This window comes from Macaca mulatta, chromosome 13 (genome assembly GCF_049350105.2).
Source record: "Macaca mulatta isolate MMU2019108-1 chromosome 13, T2T-MMU8v2.0, whole genome shotgun sequence".
NCBI classification, from domain to species: Eukaryota; Metazoa; Chordata; class Mammalia; order Primates; family Cercopithecidae; genus Macaca; species Macaca mulatta.
In genome coordinates this window covers 49,892,104-49,914,011 of record NC_133418.1, presented here as the reverse complement: position 1 = coordinate 49,914,011, position 21,908 = coordinate 49,892,104, and the positions used below count along the sequence as shown (strand labels likewise).

At 47.5% G+C, this 21,908-nt stretch overlaps 1 protein-coding gene and 1 long non-coding RNA gene across 6 annotated transcripts in view; one reads left to right on the top strand and one right to left on the bottom strand.

Moving 5' to 3' along the window:
• Positions 1 to 2,112, bottom strand: part of LOC144333726 (uncharacterized) — a 29,571-nt gene extending 27,459 nt beyond the window's left edge. Inside the window, exon 1 of the long non-coding RNA XR_013402677.1 lies at positions 1,796 to 2,112. This is a non-coding gene — a long non-coding RNA (uncharacterized LOC144333726). The remainder of the gene's footprint in view (positions 1 to 1,795) is intronic.
• HK2 (hexokinase 2) overlaps positions 1 to 19,248 on the top strand; it is a 57,150-nt gene extending 37,902 nt beyond the window's left edge. For 4 of the 5 annotated variants that reach the window (XM_001111706.5, XM_077959161.1, XM_028832352.2 and 1 more), the window contains exons 7-18: positions 218 to 401; positions 2,876 to 3,031; positions 4,362 to 4,595; positions 5,943 to 6,247; positions 7,378 to 7,526; positions 7,787 to 7,906; positions 11,453 to 11,548; positions 12,214 to 12,313; positions 12,410 to 12,593; positions 13,793 to 13,948; positions 15,143 to 15,376; positions 16,691 to 19,248. In XM_001111706.5, coding sequence (XP_001111706.1) covers positions 218 to 401; positions 2,876 to 3,031; positions 4,362 to 4,595; positions 5,943 to 6,247; positions 7,378 to 7,526; positions 7,787 to 7,906; positions 11,453 to 11,548; positions 12,214 to 12,313; positions 12,410 to 12,593; positions 13,793 to 13,948; positions 15,143 to 15,376; positions 16,691 to 16,835 — 2,063 coding nt within the window. In that variant the 3' untranslated portion in view covers positions 16,836 to 19,248. Of the gene's footprint in view, positions 1 to 157; positions 402 to 2,875; positions 3,032 to 4,361; positions 4,596 to 5,942; positions 6,248 to 7,377; positions 7,527 to 7,786; positions 7,907 to 11,452; positions 11,549 to 12,213; positions 12,314 to 12,409; positions 12,594 to 13,792; positions 13,949 to 15,142; positions 15,377 to 16,690 lie in introns of all 5 variants that reach the window. The other variant, XM_077959163.1, reaches the window with a different exon arrangement.
• Positions 19,249 to 21,908: the final 2,660 nt, after the last annotated feature.

Below are 21,908 nucleotides of genomic sequence, written 5' to 3'. Positions count from 1 at the left end.
TTAGAAGATAATGGTCCAATCACTTTGGAGAGCTGAACAGGGACTCATGGAGTTGGGGGTGGCAGAAGATTAGACCATGTATTGTGATGACTCCAGAGTCTGCAGTGAGAAATCCCAGCCACCCTGGCCGGGCAGTCTCGGGACAGTAGTGTAAGAGGGAAGAGGGATGGGAAGGGGCTGGAGCAGGTGTGTGCATAGCCATCCCTTGTTTTGGCAGGCACGGGCAGCAACGCCTGCTACATGGAAGAGATGCGCCACATCGACATGGTGGAAGGTGACGAGGGGCGGATGTGTATCAATATGGAGTGGGGGGCCTTCGGGGACGATGGCTCGCTCAACGACATTCGCACTGAGTTTGACCAGGAGATTGACATGGGCTCGCTGAACCCAGGGAAGCAACTGTGAGTGGGCCTTTCCTGTGCGAGTGGCTTGGAGGGGGCCTGGAGCTGAGTTTGGGGCTGGTCGGGGCCAGGGGGTTGTTTCTTTACAGTCTTACATCCCCAGAGGTGGCCAAGGCGGCCACTGGTCATAGGAATGTCTGTGACTATAAATTGCTGAGAGGATCTAAAACAGAGAGCAAGCGGATACACCAGATTATAGCTAATAATGTGTGTCCTTCACAGGAGTCATTTTAGAAGGTTCTATTCTGAGTGTAAGTGGGTGGCCCTGTTCTTTCTTTCCACCTTCTATTTGTAAATTGTCCATGGGGACTGTGAGCCACCTAAGAAAAGTTGTGTTGAGGTGGCCAAGATTGGGGTCTCTGAAAGCTCCTTTTTCGTAGCTCCAACTCCATCACTGCCCAGAGGACAGGCTGACAGCTGGCTGCTCATTGCTGGTCTCTGGGGTCCCAGGGCCTCCTGCTGCAGCTGCAGGCAGACCCATGGCCTCGGGAGACATTGGCTGAGGAGCTTCCTTGGCCTCTTTCCTTTGGACATTGGATGGACTGGAGGAGGGGCTTCTAGCATTTTAGATCCTGAATATTGTATTCTCCAGCCTGGCCTGCCTTTGTTTTTAGTCGCTTTTATCTCTTACAAAACCTTATTTCACTTTCACAAACATTTGCCAAATGTACGTGTGAAGGTCTTGAAACAGGAAGGTCTGAAGCAGTTGCAAAATATTTTGAGCAATACAGATCATCGTTTGTCTTGTGACTGTTGTAGAAAAGCTTTTCGTGCAGATCTCTACCTGGAGAGGAAAATTGAACCCTATAAACCAAGTCAGTGGTGGGTAACCTTTTTCTTTCCAGGAGAGTGCTTGCTTTCTCAAAGCATGGTTTATTTATCTAAGTCACAAGCTTCTTTCACATGTTGAAATGAGTCCTTTACTCGGACTTTCTGAGGAACATACTGGTTGTGTCTGCCACGGCTGATGAGAGGTTTATGAGCTGAAAAATCACTCGGTGTCTGCCTCCGCGAATGAGGCACACCCAAGTCATTCCGAGGAACTATAGGCCCTTTCAAGTGTCAACAGACAAATTTGCCAGCCAGACCATGACAACACACCCCCGGCTTATCCTCAGACACCCACCAAATTGTTATCCATGGCAGCCCTGAAGTCACCGTAGACAATTTTTGCCCCCTGTAATGTATTTCCAAGTAAGTATCTTCCAAATGTTGACTGGAACAAAGTGTTTTTAAAAACTAGAATAAAAACTTATAAAAAATCACCCATTATAAAAAACCACCCACACTTGGGAGCCCCACCGGGCCCAGCGCACCCCCCACCTCACTCCCCACAGCTCCCGTAGAACCAGCTGTGTGGGAGAAGATGTTGGGGCAGACATGGAGTTCCTTACTGTTGAAGCCAGGCTCGCATCCACGCTGGTTTCCTTCTCCTGAAGTTCTGCCTGTGTGGGTGCACTAACATCTTGCGCGCTGTCATCTTCGCAATTTTGCCGGCTCTCAGCTAGCCGCCATGCTGCTGTACTTGGCCCTGGGTCTTGAGCAGGCTGCTTCCTGGAGGCCTGGGTTTCCTCTCCGAAAGGTAACCTTGGAATCCCTTTCACATCTCAGTCCTGGGCCCCCTCCTCGCTGGGGCTCATCCTAGTTAGTGGCAGCAGGCCCAGGTGCCTTCTCTAAGACAGGTTCTTTCTCAAACACCCAGAAATGGGCCTTTTGCCAAAAAGAATCACCAGGGCTTGGTTTCCTCTCAGTTCTAGCCAGAAAGTCCAATTACCAAAGAAAACAGTGCCACCTAGTGTTGAAAAATTAAATCACCCGACAGCGCTGCCGGTTTGGGGGCCGGCCCCTGCCTTTCTAAAACATGCCTTTATCTTGTCACCTGCCTGCTCAGAAGCGTGTTTCACTCCCAGACCCCTGAGACCTGTCATTCAGAGCTCTTAGCCCAGTGCGGATTTCTCTGTCCCAACCTGCCTTTATAATGTTGCCCCATCATCCCCTGGCCTGGGTGGTTTTCACACCATTTTCCTTGGAGCCCATGAACATCTTGCAGGGGTGGACAGTATGAGTTGATGAATTTCTAGGCCTGCGCCACATATTTAATCAGATTGCCATTTTTTCTTGTAAATAAATATTGGGCTATGTAAGATTTTAATTTTAAAAATTATTTCCTGGCTAGAGAAGATTTTTAAAGATTACCACCCTATGCATAACTTTACTTAAATACAGGCTGTTCCAGAATGTTCCATACTCCCTGGGTGTTTCATTTGGCTGTTTAAGGCTCATTTATTCTTCTCCATAGGTCAAGGCCCACCAGCCTGCAGGGACAGCCCAAGTCAGCCACCCTGAGCTGTCACCTCTCCACATATCTTACTCCTGGGCCATGCAGCACACATTAACCCTTAGTTGTAAAGTTTCACACGTGCACATCTTGCTTCAACCGGGACTTTATGTTTTTGGTTTGTATCTTCCGGCAGGTTTGAGAAGATGATCAGTGGGATGTACATGGGGGAGCTGGTGAGGCTTATCCTGGTGAAGATGGCCAAGGAGGAGCTGCTCTTTGGGGGGAAGCTCAGCCCAGAGCTCCTCAACACCGGTCGCTTTGAGACCAAAGACATCTCAGATATCGAAGGGTGAGCGTCTGGCCAGCCCCCTCTATTCACTGGGTCACCACAAGAGTGGACGGGTAGTTGGGGAATGAGGAGGGAGCACTACCTTTTGACTCTTCAAGTGTAGACTGCAAGAGGGTCTCACACGACATGGACCATGGCAGGCCTATGGCTTCACTTCACTTACCAGTCTCCACTCTTGTCGATTTCGAATGTGATTGCTACCAGTGACGCATGGTGCTGGGAACGGTGGTTGGCCTCCATATGCAGGGACTTGGGCTGTTGCACTGGGTTTAAAGCTGTAGGATCCCAGAGGGCCCCTGAACGACTTCCCTGCATCTGCCTCCTTTTCCTTCTCCTGAAGCTCTGACATCTGATTCCCTATTGGCATTTCTCAAAAAGGACTCTATCATGACCCCTGCTTCATAATAGAAAGCTAGGTCTTTGGATGGGCCAGAGATATAGCTACCCAATTAATTCTAATAAGCAGAGCTGGGGCCTGCATTTTCACAGCCCAGCAGGGGCGAGAGTGAGGATGGCTTGATTTTTGTTTTTTTTTTTTGTTAACAATATCCCAAGAGTTGGGCGGGCCTCGTTTGCTGTTCTTGAGATTTCCACTTGTAGACTGAAGAAGTCCTGGTGTTTCAGGGACCAGATGGTGGAGAGGAGGTGTCTTTGGAGCCAAATGGAGCAGTGGAACAGTTCGAATGACTTTGTTTTAAGGGGAAACTCTTGAAGGAATGGGGCCTACTTTTTGCTATACCCCAAGGTGATGCAAGTACCCCCAGGTGATACAAGATTTAGTTCCCTTGAGAAGGGTGCTAAGGTTATAGCACTAGCCCCTTACCAACTGTCTTTAGACACAAGCTAAAGCAGTGCCAAGTCCATGGTGAAATGCAATAGATTCCGACTGCTTTAGAGAGAGAAACCAGGTGGGCATCACAGCAGGGTTCACATGTAGAGAGCGGCTGACAGCAGAGACACTGTCTGTCTCCCCTAACACAAGCAAATGTAACACAAACTCTCACACAACTTGGTGGTAAAGCACCAAGAACAGGGCCTTGTTTTTACACAGCACATGCATAAGAAATACTTGTTTTTCTCAACTCCCTGTGTCTCTGTGTGCGTGTGTGTGGGGCCTCAGGGAGAGGAGCCTCAGGGTGGCTGTACTGTATTTTGCACCCTCTTCCTCCTCCTCCTGCCCCGCGCAGGTGGACTGAGCAATGCAGAGGGATTCTGTCCCCACTGGGCAGTGAATTTGCTGGAGCTAAAGGGCTTCCTTACCACTCTGCAACACACACGCTGGCCACAGTGGGTCAGACGTGGGCCTACATGCTGTCTTTCTGTTTCCCAGGGAGAAGGATGGCATCCGGAAGGCCCGTGAGGTCCTGATGCGGTTGGGCCTGGACCCGACTCAGGAGGACTGCGTGGCCACTCACCGAATCTGCCAGATTGTGTCCACACGCTCCGCCAGCCTGTGCGCAGCCACCCTGGCCGCCGTGCTGCAGCGCATCAAGGAGAACAAAGGCGAGGAGCGGCTGCGCTCTACTGTTGGGGTTGACGGCTCCGTCTACAAGAAACACCCCCAGTGAGTCAGTGTGCAGGGCCTGGAGACGCAGAGTTCCTGGAGCACCTGGGGCTGAGTGACTCCTCATGCCAGCTCCATTTTGCATTTCAGGGGCGGTGTGGCGGGACCATGGAGCTGAGGGTCTTGGAATAAAAGTTCTCGCCTGGGCAAGGGGGAATGGGAGGGAGTCATATCTGGCGCGGGTGGAGGTGATTTCTGAAGGCTACCAATGACTCGGGCTCTCCGCAGAGCTCCTCTGGCTGCTGGGCACTCTCTTTGCCATCCTCTTTTTTATGCGTTATTGTTCCTGTCTTTACTCTTAGAATTCTTGGTGATTCCTGCAGGTGCTATGTCCTCTGCCAGGGGCCACCCCAGCCCAGTGGGGGTTACCAGCTTCTCTGGCTGACCTTGGTATTAAATTGATCCTGCCCTGTCCACATTTTGATCCCTCAGGTCATAGGTACCAGAATGTTCACATTTCAGCTGAGACCTAGAAGATGGCTCTCTTTTGTGCCCTACTTATTTCCCCATCATTTTCACCTCATAAGAATGCCAGGTCAATGTGCCTTCGTTTTCTTAACTGGTTGGTGCAGGAGGACTCAGCCCTGAGATTCCCTGTTCCTACTCAGTGATGCAAAAACTTGAGTGTGCACGTGAGTCATGTGGGGACCTTGTTAGGTGGCAGATTCTGATCGGAAGGTCTGGGGTGAGCCTGAGATCCCGCATCTCTCACAGCCCCCAGTGAGGCTGCAGCCCACAGACCACACTTGGAGTAGGAAGGCCCTGGAGACCATGACTCCAAGTGGCCACTACCCAGAGAGTTCCTGGCTGAACACACCCATTGTCTTTAGCTGTGCAGACACCTGTGGGATCATTGGCAGAAACTGGCTAAAGAGAAGCTAAAGTCCAGAAGAGCATCTCTAGCTTTTAATTTTGGGTCTTTCCCAGACAGCAGCTAGTGAAATAGTGATGGAACAAGACAAGTAGGTGGCATCAGAACCACCTCATACCACAGGGCTACTCCAGCAAAGAGGCTGATGGTACCATGTTGGGCAGAGGAGCAGTGGCCAGGGGGCCTTCTTCAGTGAGGAAGAGGAGGTCTTGTGTGACTGCATGTAGGGGACAGTGGCTTATTAGAAGGTCTTTTCCTTTCAGTGGTGGGGGTGAACCAATCCCAGTGGTCATAGTTGATATGTTTTTCTAGTGGTTCCTAACTTGGGAGAGTGGAGAGAGGATATTTAGGGTGGCACCCACTCCTGCAGGTGCTTTTTGGCATTTGGGCTAAGGCGGTGGGCAACTGTCTAACCATTTGCACCATTGACCCTAACCATGGACACCTGTCTCTTTATCCGCCCTGGGGAACTACAGTTTTGCTAAGTGTCTACATAAGACCGTGCGGCGGCTGGTGCCCGACTGCGATGTCCGCTTCCTCCGCTCCGAGGATGGCAGTGGCAAAGGTGCAGCCATGGTGACAGCAGTGGCTTACCGGCTGGCCGATCAACACCGAGCCCGCCAGAAGACACTGGAGCCTCTGCAGCTGAGCCATGACCAGCTGTTGGAGGTCAAGAGAAGAATGAAGGTGGAAATGGAGCGAGGTCTAAGCAAGGAGACTCATGCCATTGCCCCCGTCAAGATGCTGCCCACCTACGTGTGTGCCACCCCTGATGGCACAGGTATGCGGCAGGGTTGCCACCTGGCTCACATGGTGGGCCTTTGTCCTAGTGTTGATGCCCTGGGAGGACTCCCTTAGCATTAGCATTGGACATTTGAACCAGAACACATTTCTTCAGCTGTATTACTAGGGAGTTCTGATCTTTGATAAACTCAGACAAGGTGCTCCTCTGCAAACAGTAATAATAGTCAATACTTATTCAATACTTACTGTGTGTCGAAGCACTTTATGTATATGAATTCATGTAATCTTTGTTAACTTAAAAAATATTAGCAGTTAATTTTATGTATTGACCTGTGTTTGACAGAAAACTGAGGCGCAGAGAAGTTAAGACACCTGCCTAAATTCACGCAACTAGAAAATGTCAGAGCTGGGATTCAAACCCAGGAATTCAGGTTCTAGAATCTGCTCCTGCAATCACCATGTTGGTCTGAGTCAGGGTTGGCAAACTATGGCCCATGGTCTGAATGTGGCCCACCACCTGTTTTTGTACATAAGGTTTTATTATTACACAGCCATGCCCATCTTACTGTTGTTTTAACTGTCTTGGCAAAGTTGAGTGGCGGCAGCAAAGACTGCGTGACCCACAGAGCCTGAACTGTTTGCTGTCCAGGCCTTTACAGAAGAAGATTTCTGACCCCTGCTGTAACTCTCGTAACCTCAGAAATGGTGGTCTTATTCCAATTCAGAGAAGATAGTCGATGAGCAGGCCAGCATAGCACAGTTGGTAGAGGTTCCAGAGACAGAGACTGGGATTTGGTCCCTGCTCTACCCTGTCCTGGTTGTATGGCCCTGGGCAAGTGATTTAACCTATCAGCTGGATCCCAGTCATCCTTAAGAGAGGAATGCAGTGTCTTCCTCTCAGGGCTTCCTAAGGATTGAATCAGGACTGTGTGTGAGGCATGTGGCACATTGTAATTGTCCAACAAGGGAGGGTTTTCTCATTTTAAAAGATTTCCCTTCAGCTTCCTTCACGGAGCTGGACTCTTCTGTTCCTTCTGTATTCTAGAATGTAATATAAGCTGGCATTTGATGGAACAGGAATGGTGTATTTGGATAGTTTTAAGTGTACTGTCTCAGCATTCCCCATGTTCTGTCCCAACTTATCACCTCCCTGGGCTTACTTTCCAGAGAAAGGGGACTTCTTGGCCTTGGACCTTGGAGGAACAAATTTCCGGGTCCTGCTGGTGCGTGTTCGGAATGGGAAGTGGGGTGGAGTGGAGATGCACAACAAGATCTACGCCATCCCGCAGGAGGTCATGCATGGGACCGGGGACGAGGTGAGCAGGGCGGCGCCTCCAGGAGGGGGCCCCTGGTGGATGTCACCTCTTGCCTTCGAGAACAGTGCTTTCTCTGCTTATCTGTGACCCTGGGGAGGGCTAGTTGGACCCAGGGCTCCAGCCTGGTCTTGACTCAGGTTTGTGCCTGAGCTTGCATTTCTTCTGGGTGGAAAGAAACATTGAGGTCTTGCGTGGGCCCTGCTGGGGGCAGCCTGCCCTGCCCAGGGCCCCTCCCTCAGTGTCCTAACTTCTCCCTGCAGCTCTTTGACCACATTGTCCAGTGCATCGCGGACTTCCTTGAGTACATGGGCATGAAGGGCGTGTCCCTGCCTCTGGGTTTTACCTTCTCCTTCCCCTGCCAGCAGAACAGCCTGGACGAGGTAATAACACCTTCCTGGAGGGCTCCCCTGAGGGCTTTATTGACTCTAAACCAGCCAGGTATGGAGCAGGGGAGAAAGTTGAGCTAAGACTAAGGAAAGAAGGACGTGAGTGACTAGTAGTGGGGAGGGACCCCTCGATGGGAATGAGTAGGTTGAGGCTGGTGGAGGTTAAGTAGGTGAGCTCAGCTGTGACAGCCTTTGGGGCAATGATGATGATGTTACTCAATGTTAACAACTGCCCGGCATGGTGACTCACACCTGTAATCTCAGCACTTTGGGAGGCTGAGACAGGAGGATTGCTTGAGGCCAGGATTTCAAGACCGGCCTAGGCAACATAGGAAGACCCCATCTCTACTGAATATATCATTTTTAAGCACTTACTTTATGCCAGGTACTATGTTAGACGTCTTATGTGCATTATCTCATTTAACCCTCACAGCAACCATGTAAGAGACGTGTTTGAATACCCATTCTACAGAAAGGAAAATAAGCCCTACAGAGGTGCTGGCTATCTTGCTCCAGGTCATAATAGCTTGGGACTGGCCAAGTCAAGATTTGGATTCTGGGTTCCTGATGCCTGAGGCTGTGCTCTCAGTTATGCTGTGGGGCTCTTGAGGCCCTTGTTATGGGATCAGGGCATTTTCATGCCATCTCCTGCTGTTTGGATACCCCGGCTCTTCTCCGGTCTCATCTTTGCTTCTCACTCCTCTTCAACTTACCTTGGGTGTGAAGTAGGTGCGTGAGGATCTGGCACTCCCGGATATTCTGGACATGAGTGCCCCGAGAAGTGGAGAACTGAGTAGGCAGTGCTGGATCTGCTGCTGATGACTGGTAGACCTGAGCATTAGGTATCAGGAGACTGTTTTTAAGCAGTTGTGTCTCCGTCTCAGTCATGAAGAAGCGCATGTGCACACTGCCGGTGTGTGGTATGTTGCACATGCCACTGCTAGGCATAAAAGGCATGGCTCCTACCTTTAGATGCTTACAAACAAGCTGGACTGACGAAGCAAGCTCAGAAAAGGAAGAGCTGCTGTTTGGAATGTGGCCCTAATGGGATGGATACTGAAGCCCCCAGGACAGGTAGTGAGACAGATGTTGTTAATCTGAGTGCACACCTGGGGGACATCAGGACTTGGAACAAGTCAGAAGAATGAGTTGGTGGGAAAGAAAAGCGAGCAGGCTGCCCAGTGTGGAGAGGGGCATGTAGGTGGGAGCAAGTGACAGAAAGAGCTGGGCCAGCACAGAAAAGCCTACCCCAGTGACAAGGAAAGACCAGCATTTCCCATAGGGTCCCTGCAACAGTGGCCCTCTACTTGCTTCACTGAGTTCTGTAAATGCCTCCTTCTCCTCCTTATCTGAGAGAATTCCCCATGTGCACTAGTGTAATTAAGGTTTTAAGAAGTTCTGCAATAAAAACTCTGCTTAGTCTGGTATTTCTCAACACCTATTAATATTCATCTAGTGTTAACCAGACCAGCATTGCTTTATGCCTCATGTGGACAAATACTTCTGTACTATTTAATGGACCATTACTTATGATAACACATATTAGAAACAAACTTGTTCAATAGTGAGATAATAGTTAAATAAATTCTGACCCACTTATTGCCTAGTATCAGCCACTAGTTATTTGTAAGAAATTTCAATCACATGAAAAAATACTGGTATGACTAAAAAGTTTTAAAACTATTTTTCTTTAGAAATGGTAATCTCGCCGGGCGCGGTGGCTCAAGCCTGTAATCCCAGCACTTTGGGAGGCCGAGACGGGCGGATCACGAGGTCAGGAGATCGAGACCATCCTGGCTAACATGGTGAAACCCCGTCTCTACTAAGAAATACAAAAAACTAGCCGGGCGAGGTGGCGGGCGCCTGTAGTTCCAGCTACTCTGGAGGCTGAGGCCGGAGAATGGCGTGAACCCGGGAGGCGGAGCTTGCAGTGAGCTGAGATCCGGCCACTGCACTCCAGCCTGGGCTACAGAGCGAGACTCCGTCTTAAAAAAAAAAAAAAAAAAAAAAAGAAATGGTAATCTCTTTATGATATAGAAAAATATAAAATACAATTAACGGGATGATAAAAGCATAACACTCCAGTGTATATCCTCTTCTAGACTTCCTACCGAAATATTTTCTAGTAGATACTATCTTAACTTTTCATGCCAACAGGGTATATATTTATTTACATATTTGCCAGGGAAACCGGAAGGTGTGTTAACTGTTTCTGAATTGTGAGATTCCAGGCCATTGGATTAGGTTTTATTCTGTGTTCCAGGTTTCTGTGAGGAGCACTTGTTAGGTCTAGAGCCATAAAAATTAAGAGCAAATAAAGCAGAAATCATTTCTGCCTGTGGGCTCTGGCAAGATCCTTCTATGACTGGGAAATCCCGCCAGTGCAGAGGCCCCCAGGCTTAGAGGCCCTAGGGCTCAGTGGCCCCCCAGCTGTGTTTCCCAGCTGCTGGCCTGGGGTGAGCCTCCCCAGCTGTTGGAGCTCCACTTGCCTTATCAGTAAGGATCACCTGAAATAATGTTATTTGAACATTCTTTAAATACAAACTTTCGTCAGAGATATGAAGCTAACTTGTGGAGAGCTGGGTAGAGATAAGCACACACTTGTCTGGTCGTGGGTGTGCCAGCCAGGTCTCTGAGGGTATGCGCTTTGTTTTCTGAATCTCCTGGGATCTAAACACAGTGTGACACCTCCAGGTTGATGTGAATGAAATGCCAAGCTGATGGGCTGAATCCCTTAGCAGGGCCTGAAGAAATCATTCAAATGGGTGGGTTATGACCACACAGCTCATTTATGGAAGCCGAGCTCTTGGGTAAGGGGTCTGAAGCCCTGAGGCTTGTTTCCTGGTGGGCTGTGGCAGCAGAGAGGGCATCAGGGAATAAAACCCAAAGCATTTTCCCCAGGTTCAAAGCCATCATGCATCTGCTCCCAGAGGACCATATTGAAGGCAAGGGGCCACTGAGGATGCTGAGGAGGAGCCCGGAGTTGTTTTTCTCAGTGAAAGACATGGGGTGGTGGTGAAGCCTAGCTGTCACCCAGCTGTGGGCGAAGCACTTGTTCGCCAGATGGTGGAGTTTGAAATTAGGAGACGTACACCGACCCTTCTGATGTAAAGGATAGGGACAGAGCAAACTGCTTTGCCCAGTGAGCAAAGCAAGCACACAGGAAGAAGTTGCACAGCAGGGGCAGCTGCATGGTGCTTATGAGCCCATTCATTGGGGTCGGAGGGCCTCAGGGTGCATCCTGCTTCTCTCTTCCAAGCTGTAGGCCTTGAGCAAATCACTCCAGAGCCTCAGGTTCTTATAAAGTGGCCATAAACATGACAGATGTTCCACAAGGGTGCTGTGAGGATTATATGATGTAATACATGATCTGTGCTTAGCCCAGTACCTGCTACACAGTAGGTGCTTAATAAATCCAAGTATGTACCTTAGGAACAGTTTAGACTAATTTGTGGGTGAGATGATTGGTGACACTGGAGGATCCGTCTGACCTGGGAGCCCTTCCCTGATGTCCTCTCCATGCTAATGTGTGACTTTTAGAGCATCCTCCTCAAGTGGACAAAAGGCTTCAAGGCATCTGGCTGTGAGGGCGAGGACGTGGTGACCCTGCTGAAGGAAGCGATCCACCGGCGAGAGGTAGGAGACACATGGCACGAGGCCTGATGTGTCAGCTCCTCGATGATTGACCTGGTCTGTGTGTTCAGAAAGTGAGGGCAGCGTTAAGTGTGGCTGCATGGGTTGTTGAGTGTGCACTGTGTGTCAAGCCATGCTCTCAGCACTGGCGGTTCAGGAGTGACCACAACAAAGCTTTGTTCTATAAACAAATAAGCCCATGACCTAGTGGCAGGTGCTGTTAAGAGCTGTGAAACACACACACACACACACACACACAACACAAGTAAAGGAGTAAAAGAATGGCTACTCCATAAGCAGAGCAGCCATGAGGGCTGCTGGTTGCCCATTTTTATGGTTATTTCTTGATTATATGCTAAACAAGGGTGTATTATTCATGCCTTCCCTTTTTAGACCATATAGAGTTAAAAAAAAAAAAAAAGAAAAGGAGTGAAGTGGAGTGAGGAGAGCAGTTGGAGCAAGTGTGCTGGCAAGGGGCACTGTTAAATAGCACGAGCGGGGAGGGTCTCTCCAAAGCGGTGACATTTAAGCACAGACCTGAATGGAATGAGAGAGCCAGCCATGGTGTATGAGATATATTTTATATACCTATAAATCTCCCACGCAAATGTCTGAAAGGAGAATATCGGGTTCACCTGTGAACGGGGCATCTGCTTCTGCCCTCTCAGGAGTTTGACCTGGATGTGGTTGCCGTGGTGAACGACACAGTTGGAACTATGATGACCTGTGGCTTTGAAGACCCTCACTGTGAAGTTGGCCTCATCGTTGGTAAGGACCCAGACTGTCCTTTCCACATGGGGCTGCACGGCCTCGGGTGTGGGAGGGATGGTGCTGAGCAAGGCCCTGGTATCCTGTGATTGGCAGGCACGGGCAGCAATGCCTGCTACATGGAGGAGATGCGCAATGTGGAACTGGTGGAAGGAGAAGAGGGGCGGATGTGTGTGAACATGGAATGGGGGGCCTTCGGGGACAATGGATGCCTAGATGACTTCTGCACGGAATTTGATGTGGCTGTGGATGAGCTTTCACTCAACCCCGGCAAGCAGAGGTAGGCACCCAGCTGGGGCCCTGTTAAGTGTGTCCCAGGACTGGATGGCAACAAGTGATCGGAGCTTCCACAATAGCATCTCCCAGGATGCTCGTTATCATGAGATGTTAATAAAGGAGGTTTCCTTGGAAAGGGTTTCTTGTCAAATGCACCTAGAAAGTTCTGAGTTAGTAAACGTAAGAAGCATCTCCCACCCCAAAGCCTAGGAGAACAGGGAACAGGTGGGAGAATACTGGAGCCTAGGTCTGGCACTCTAAGGAGAAACAAATAGTTGAAGCACCTGCTGCTGCCAGACTGCAGAGCATCTCTGGGGTGATGCAGACAGGAACAAATCCTCTCCCTCCTCCATCTTCCAGTGCCGAGCACTGGGTCAGCCCCAGTGTCACAAGACCCTGTGCATGGTAGGGGAGCAGGGTCTGAGCTGAGAGACAATACACTTCTCATTAAGATGTTGTCTGTAGTGTTTCCTAACTAGATTAATCAAACACCCTTGTTCTACAGAATAAACTTTGCAAAACATGACTAGAATAGAAGTTACAGACTAAAATGCCTCTAGGGGCCAGGTAGGCAGCATTAATGAAGGAGGCAGGCTGGGCCAAGCCAAGATGGGGTGGCGATGGGGTATTGGTTGAAACTGGGGACATGGATTTTTTTTTTTTCAAGGCAGGGTTCATGGACCAAAAGACCCTCAAGTCACTGCATAATCATGTTTAGTTCCAGTGGCCAGGACGGGGGGCCCTACAGCTGGCAGTAGTTACTTGAGTAATGATGATTAGGTCCAAGAGAAGGCACGCTGAATGCCTAGTGAGGTTAAAGATTAAGACTCAGCATTCTCCCCTGCTCCGAGAAGTCTGGTAGGGTTATGGTGTGTGTTCCTTCTTGAGTTGCTTCATGAAGTTTCAAAATAAGCCTTGGAAAGGAAATGAGTTCCTTTCCCTGTGGGTTCCTTTCCGAGGCTTATTTCCCCAGGAGCCCCACTGGCCTCGGGCACTGTGGTCAGTGTTGCTGAAGTTGTGAATTAGCATGCAGAGACACCAGGGATCCTGCCCAGGTGAATCAAGTAGCAATTCCTTTTCCATCAGGGGAGTCTGCCTGTCTGCCACTTCTGATGCACTGGGGGTGACTAAGCTGGCCTGTCCTGTCTCAACACATCCCTCTCCCTTCCTACTTAACCTCCATGAATGTTACTCGCATTGCAGGTTCGAGAAAATGATCAGTGGAATGTACCTAGGTGAGATTGTCCGTAACATTCTCATCGATTTCACCAAGCGTGGGCTGCTCTTCCGAGGTCGCATCTCAGAGCGGCTCAAGACAAGGGGCATCTTCGAAACCAAGTTCTTGTCTCAGATTGAGAGGTGAGAGCTTAGGGATCAGGGTAGCAGGGGGCCATGTCCTTCTTTTTTCTCACTGGCAGATAAACTGAAGGATTTTCACAGCTCAGGGCATGACTCATACAAAAGTCAGTTTAGTGGCAAACACATTCGTGTCTATAGTGTTTACTAAAAGCGTATTATGGACAGTTGTCATTTTAAGGGCAAACATAGAGCATTCTCATGAAAGTTTGTGCTAAGCCTGACCTGAGGTCATGTAAAGTGGTATTGTTGTTGGGTTTTAGACCATATATCAAAGGTAGAAAGATACCTGCTCATAGCATGTAAATTGAAATGCACAGAGAAAGATAACCTATTAAAGCATCCACACTCGGCTTGAAAGCCCTTCCTAACTGCTGGCTGCAGTAATCAGGCAGCCAGGATTGAGTAAATGTTGCAACGTCAGGCAGTGCAGACATATGCCACACAGTGGCTCATTAGAGCAAAGCCGCCTTCCTACAGTCAAATGGTGGAAAATCTGCTCCAAATTAGAACAGTGAATTTCAGAGCCCTTTAAAAATTAATGCTATGCCATTACTCTCAGGGCAGAGAAGAACAGGAACTAGATAACTGACGTGAGTAGACCCCTCGGGCATCTGCACCAGTGAATAGAAAGATATGTTCTAGCTTACAGGTCTGTTATGTTCAAGGTGATTCCAGGCTTTTAAAATAGCTCTCTTTATATAGGAGGGTTTATTTTCTTTCTATAACTTTATTTACACTTCCTTTGTAAATAGCGTACAAATACAGTTCAGGCCACCCAGAGCAGCAGAGCAGAAAGAAAGCATGAGTCTAATGCTGCTTGGTTAATTCCTGCCTTGCAGACCCATGACCAGCAGTGAGAGAATGGACACGAAAGAGCTTTGTAACTGACCACTGTGATCGACAGTGAATTTGCTTTGTTTTGAGTATCCACTTTGTAGTAGTAATGCTCTACCTCGAGAATGGAGAGTGGAATGAGGAGCTCTTTGTATTCCTGTCACCCTCAAGAAGAGTCATTGTAGTCCAGTAGGATGAGCAGTGCTCTGAATTTAGAAATGGGAACCACATTGAGGGGCCAGCTCCTGGAGAGCCAGACCCCCACAGAGCCTCCCCTATAAAGGACTCAGGCCCTGGTGTGGTAGGCTACTAGCCCTCTTGGTGCATAACTGAACACTTGCTGTCTCCCTCTCACCCCAGTGACTGCCTGGCCCTGCTGCAAGTCCGTGCCATCCTGCAACACTTAGGGCTTGAGAGCACCTGTGATGACAGCATCATTGTTAAGGAGGTGTGCACTGTGGTGGCCAGACGCGCAGCCCAGCTCTGTGGCGCAGGCATGGCCGCTGTGGTGGACAAGATACGAGAAAACCGTGGGCTGGACGCTCTCAAAGTGACAGTGGGTGTGGATGGGACTCTCTACAAGCTACATCCTCAGTGAGTGCCTGAGCCCAGCCCTCCCTGCCCACCTTCTTTCTGTCTCTTTGTTCTTTCCCCCTTTTCTCTCTTTCCTTTGTTACTTGATAGTGAATTATCAGCCATTCCAAACAGTGTATATAATACATGTATTATAGTTTAAAGATTCACAACCAGAAATAGGCCTGTGTTTCACCCCCCATCGTGGGAAGCCCCCTCTGAGCCCTTCCACAATTGTGTCCTCACACTCCCGTGCCACGGGTAAGCATTGTGCTGAATCAGTCCCTTGCTTTTCTTTTCCGCCCGCATATATCTAGGTATGCATCCATATTGTTTAGTTTTACTTATTTTTGAACCTGCCACAAATGGAATCATATGGTATCTCTTCTGTGGCTGGCTTTTCTCACACAGCGTTTGTTTAGAGATGCATCCGCATTGAAGTATACAGTTGTAGTTCATTAATTTTCAGAGCTGTATAGCGTACCTTTGAGTATATTGTGGTTTTTTCTATCATTGATGTGATATTTAGGTTACTTCTAGATTTTGAGCGTTACAAACAGTGCTACTGTGAACGTTCTGGCAAATGTAATGCTAGAACTCTGAAGCAAGATTTTTTTCAACATTCTAGAGCAGGGGTTGACAGGCAACAGTCACAGACTGTTATTGTACATAAAGTTTCCTGAGGATTGGGAGGGGGACAGAAGCCCAGCCACCAACCCTGGGACATGGCATCTTTAGCTTTGTAGATGGGGAGGGTGTCCTGACCCTGTTGTATTGGGACAGATCACAGCTCTCTCTTTCTCTGGTCCATATAGGAAGGATCTGTGATCACTGTGATACCCTAGCAGTGACTCTGTAAGTCTGCTTCTTTTGCCTCCAATGGCATTTTGGAGCAGATGTGGCTCTGATACGAGGCTATGCTCCTGGAAGATAGAAAATCACATTCATGAGTCCTGGTCTCCTCCTCCAGAGTTTGTGAACAGATTGTGCTCCTCTGTTAGGCACACTTGTGGCTTCCATGGCTGTCGAACTTCTCTTTTACTGATTATTAGTTTTAAGAACACAATTTGCTGGGATCTCAGACATTTGTCCCAGAATTGAATCCCAGCTCTCCAATGGCTGATGTGATATGGAAATTGTTTTCAATAAGCCACAGTTTTCTGGTACTTAATAATATATAGTAAATGTTTAATACATTATAGCTGTCATCCTTCTCCTCTCCTTAATTATTTCTGGGTTTCCAGCATCGCTTCTTAGCTTTCCATTTCTAAGTGCAAATATAAACCAATCATGACTAAGATGGTTTTTCCTGTGTCTTCCTCCCACCTTTTCCAGCTTTGCCAAAGTCATGCATGAGACAGTGAAGGACCTGGCTCCAAAATGTGATGTGTCTTTCCTGCAGTCAGAGGATGGCAGCGGAAAGGGGGCTGCGCTCATCACTGCTGTGGCCTGCCGCATCCGTGAGGCTGGACAGCGATAGAACCCCTGAAATCGGAAGGAACTTCCTCTTTCTCTCCCTCTTCCCTGTTTTAAATTATGTCATCCCCTTGTGTCAGAGACAGACCCTTTGGCTTTTCCTTGGCAGAGAGGACCCCACTGGACTGGGTTTTGTCTCTGCATCTCATCATAGAGCTTGGTGGCCGAACTTGGCCCTATTAAGATAAGTACAGTTCCAAATAAGGATTTGTTCACATGCATCACAACCATTCCCATTGGTTCTCTTAAAACACGAAAATTGTCACCCTTAGTAATCCCCCTTTCCAAATTCCATGTCCCTGTATAATTCTACAGGATGGGGACACTAATGAAGATATGGTTGCTTCACCTTGAAGCCTGAACATGACATTTCTAGGTGGGGTGTATCCCCCAGCTCTGATGTTGTTACTGATTCTCCTGTCAGAGATCTGGGAGGTCTCCACTGAGGATGTGAGCCTGATTGTCCTACAGGCAGATGTGGGGAGGGTGGAGGGGCGACAATGGAGGGAAATCCATGGATATCCATGCAGCAGCCCCTCTTTAACTTCATCTACAAGCATTTGTCCTGTGGATTCCAGCATTTGCTATTCCTGGAATCAAGGAATCCCGAGTCTGGGCAGTGAAACCAAAGCCAGAAGTTGACGCATCCTGCAGTTGGGCCAGCCGTCGCATCTCAGCGGGGTGCACACATGATCCACAAGTGATGGACTTTTGGGGAAGGGGGAGTTTTTGGTTTGTTTTACAAATTTTTCCTGCAAAAGTGGAAACACTGTATTTTCATTTTAATTTATATTTGAAATTTTATTTAGTTCTTGAAGTAGATCTGCTCCTTCATCTTGACATGTAATGGTCAGTTGTACGTAATGTATTTATATGTTAATTTGTTGTGTATATAGATATGCAAGTCTTGTCAGAATTGGCCTCAGTGTAGTTAAAGGGCGGAAGGGGAAGATACTGACTAGTCATAGAAATACCTCATTCGCCTGTGGGAAGAGAAGGGAAGCCTCTTCAGGGTGAGTGAGTGGCAAAGCAGTTGCTTCTGGCTCCTCCTTCCCCTGTGGTCTTGGAAGTGTGGAAGGCAGGGACAGAGATGGAGGCTGAGCCAATGGACTGAAGAGACCACAGCAATTGGTTCCTCCATCTAGAGATTTTCTTGGGGCAATATTCCATGGGATGTTAAGCAAAGGAAACCAAAGGAATCATTTCAAATGGACTCATGGCTTAGAAATCTTTATTCTTAGGGCAGTCAGTAGTATTCTAAAGCTTTCTGACAAGATAAAGGAAGTCACCAAAAAAAAATGTTTTTAAAATTGTATCTAATCCTCAACAACAAACCAAAACAGAACAATTAAACAACCAAATAAAACCTCAGGGACAACATTTTTGGTGTTTTTGTGCCCTCCCAGCAAGTTTCACCTTGGGTTTGTATTTTAAATGTTTTACAAGAATTGTTGTCCATGTGCTTCCCTAGGCTGAGCTGGCATTGGTCTGCTGACCTGTTTTTGTGGGGGGTTTTTTATACACACTATTCATTTCAAACCATTGGGAGGGATGAGAGTGGCTTAAAAACTTCCGTCCCTACTTTTCAAGAGTGCAGTTGATTCTGAATCTGAAAGCCCACCTCTGCTCTAAAATACACACAAGCACAGACGTTAAACCTGGATACTATATAATAAAGAGGGATGTAACTCCATTGAATTGGATACAAGGATCAGAATGGAAAGATGGAAAGAAACTCATGATGAAGTTGCACCCAGTTTTTGTATATTTATCAAATTTGTGCTGAGAATAGTGTCTGATTGCACGACTTTTAAGCAAAGTTGGGTGTTATTGGGTGAAAATGGCCCAGCTCCTCCTGGGAGCACAGAGCGGCAAAGGGCTGATCCTCTTGCTCTAGTCTCTTTGCTGTCTGGTGTAGCTCTTCTGCTGCTCCCATCTGCACTAATTGACCCAAAATGTGGGTGTTTCCTGCTACACAAAAGCCAAAAGCTTTCACGTAGATTTTAGGTTCACTAAAGGGTGCCCACAAACTAGAGATGAATTTTAACTTAAATTTTAAGCTTGAAGATTAGGTACTATCTATGAAGTTACACTTTTTTTTTTTTTTTTTTTTAAGGTAGAGATGTGTGTGTGTGTGTGTAGGTATTAAAAATGTGTTGTTGGTTTCCAAAAAGGAACACTGGAAAATAAATTTTGAATGTTTGTGTTCTCAGAATTAGGTTGACAGTCCTTTGCTGACGTGGCTTTGCTTTGTGTAATATACATGGGATCTCAATCTTCGGGGTGTGATGAATAGCGAATCATCTCAAATCCTTGAGCACTCAGTCTAGTGAAGATGTTGTCATTATGTACAATAAATAACTAGTTTAATTAACTATGTGATGTTAACTATTAATAAATTTTAACATTTTCCAAAATAATCAAATGTGTGATTCATGAGTGTTTAAGAGTGTAGTCATCTTCCGGTCATATCAGTACTTACTGGCCAGCCTGATGAGTAATCTATGGGTGTCTTGATTTTGAGTGTGTGTATTTGAGAGGCATGTGGCCTTTCTGGAAACTCAGTTCCAGTGGAACTAGAAGGCAGCTTTTCCTGGGTTGCCTTTGACCCTTTAGATTTCAAGCCACTGAAGGGCTATGGCTAGTCCTGCGGTCTACTGTTTAAATAGCTTGGCTGAAATTAGCACCACCCTCAGGGCCTCTGACTGGTCTTGGTTGGCAAATGTGATTCATATTCAGGATATATAGCTCTCATGTGAACATCCAAAAAGCACTTGCTTCTGTCCCCTCCCTACCAAGCTTTCCCCTCTCCCCAATTAGCAGAACACAGGTCTGGAGAGTAAATTCATCAAAAGTCCCCAGTGATACCCATTGACATTCACATGGCCCTGTTTGACAATAACTGAGGGAAGAGGATGACCACGGCTAAGAGGATAATGGAAATAGCCAATGGGTGAGGGAAAGATGAAAATTAGACCCTATTTTTTTCTGATATCAAATTGGTGAGATTATGGGAGCATTCTCATACACTGTTGGTGGAAGTATGATTGGTATAGCCCTTCTGTGGGGAAAATAGGCAATATGCCTCACAGCAGGTTTTGTATAATTTTCTAGAAATTTGTGCTAAGGAAATACATATAGTTGAAGACTAAGATTTAACTTTAAGGATATTGACTGTCATATGGCTTATAATAGCTAAAAAGAGAAACTGTCTCTATATAATGGATCCACTCACGCTTTATCAGGGTACAGTCAGGAAAACAATCCATTCCAGTCATTGCAAACATTTTAATACTGTGACTTGGTTACACAGGTGATGGGAATGCTGAGAAGCCAAGCAGTAGAGAAGCAACCCAGGGATTAGCAACATCAAGAAAAGTAGCTTCAATCCCACTGGCTGGATCGGAGTCACAAAGCAAGGACTGGGACCCTGGAATGGAGTGGGAGATGAAGAAATTCTCTGCCTTCTCTCCCACCCACTCATTTTCTGCAGTGTTTCCATTGGCTGAACCTAGCAGGAAGTGTGTTGGCATAGGGAGCCTGGGAAATGGAGCCTCCTGTGATATGGGGCAATTAGGAAAGTAACTGGCATGCAACTTACAAAACCACTGTGTGGTTTTGTAGAATACTATTGAGCAGGGTTATAGGATAATATTTAGTAACATAGAAAACATTACCAGTATGCTGCTTCATGCCAAAGAATATTTCAGAACAGTGTATTATGATCCTGTTTTTGTTTAAAAAATACTTTTTGTTAGAAATTACGATATATGACGTAAGAGTTGTAATGGGTTTCCCTGAGTTCCTCCTCTGCCTCGCTGAACTCTGGTAGGGGCCTCAGCCCCCTTCCTCAGCAGCTCTCCCTCAAATGACTCACCCCTCTGGGGTCTGTGTGCTGCAGTTCAGCTTGGTGGTGTCCACCAGCCTTAGGCAGGCTGCTGCTCAGTGCAGTTTTGGTGCCACCTACCCTCCCTAGGCCACTGCTGCCCCCACTTCACAGCCTCAGGGAAGAGCTGCACTCCCATTTCCCACTGGGGGCTCGAAGTGGACACAGACACTTATTCTCCACAGACCATAATACTGGACAAAACATTCAGAAGATACTTTTTGAGATGGTTTGGCTCTCTCTCCCTACCCACATCTCATGTCAAATTGTAATTCCCAGTGTTGGAGGAGGGGTCTGGTGGGGGGGTGATTGAATCATGGGGGCAGACTTCCCCCTTGCTGTTCTCATGATACAGTTCTTAGGAGACCTGGTTGTTTGAAGCTGTATGGCACCTCCCCCTTCTCTCTCTTCCTCCTGTTGGCCATGTGAAGATGTGTTTGCTCCCCCTTACCTTCTGCTATGATTGCAAGTTTCCTGAGGCCTCCCCAGCCATGCTTCCTGTGCATCTTGCAGAACTGTTAGTCAATTAAACCTGTTTTCTTATAAATTACCCAATCTCAGGTAGTTCTTTGCAGCAATGGAAGGATGGATGAACACACTTTTTTTATTGTATAATTTAACACAGGTATTTGCACTAGAATGCCTTCCAAGCCCTGGATTCCCCATGCTCATGGCTTCCCTTGGGCTGCCCCCCTGCCCAACTCCCACCTGCTCTGTGGGGTTCCTCACCACAGGAGAAAGCCGTGCCATTTACTGGGACTCGGAAAACGATATTCCAAAATAATGGTGCTTTGACATGCTGAATAAAGAAGCAACCTCAAGGTCTTTCCTCCCGCCCCACCCTCAACTCTCTGTTTCTCCCAAAGCACAGGATAAGGCTTTTATCTGATATTCCCTGATCTGCATAAAGACTGAACCCCTTCCTCACAAGGAGAACACAAGTGCCTTCTGTCCTTTCCCTGAAATCTCTTAAGGACTGGACCCACCTAGGAGAACACAATTGTCCTCTATCCTCTCTCTGAAATTTTATTATCTATTGCAGAAAGGAAGACTGAGGAATGCAACCACACTTAGATGGATTTTTTCACAAGATAATGTTTGTGGATTCCAGCATTTCATTCAAATTCCAAAGAGAATCATTTACAAGTTAATTTCTGTCTACCTGGCACATTAATTCTCTCTAATAAACAT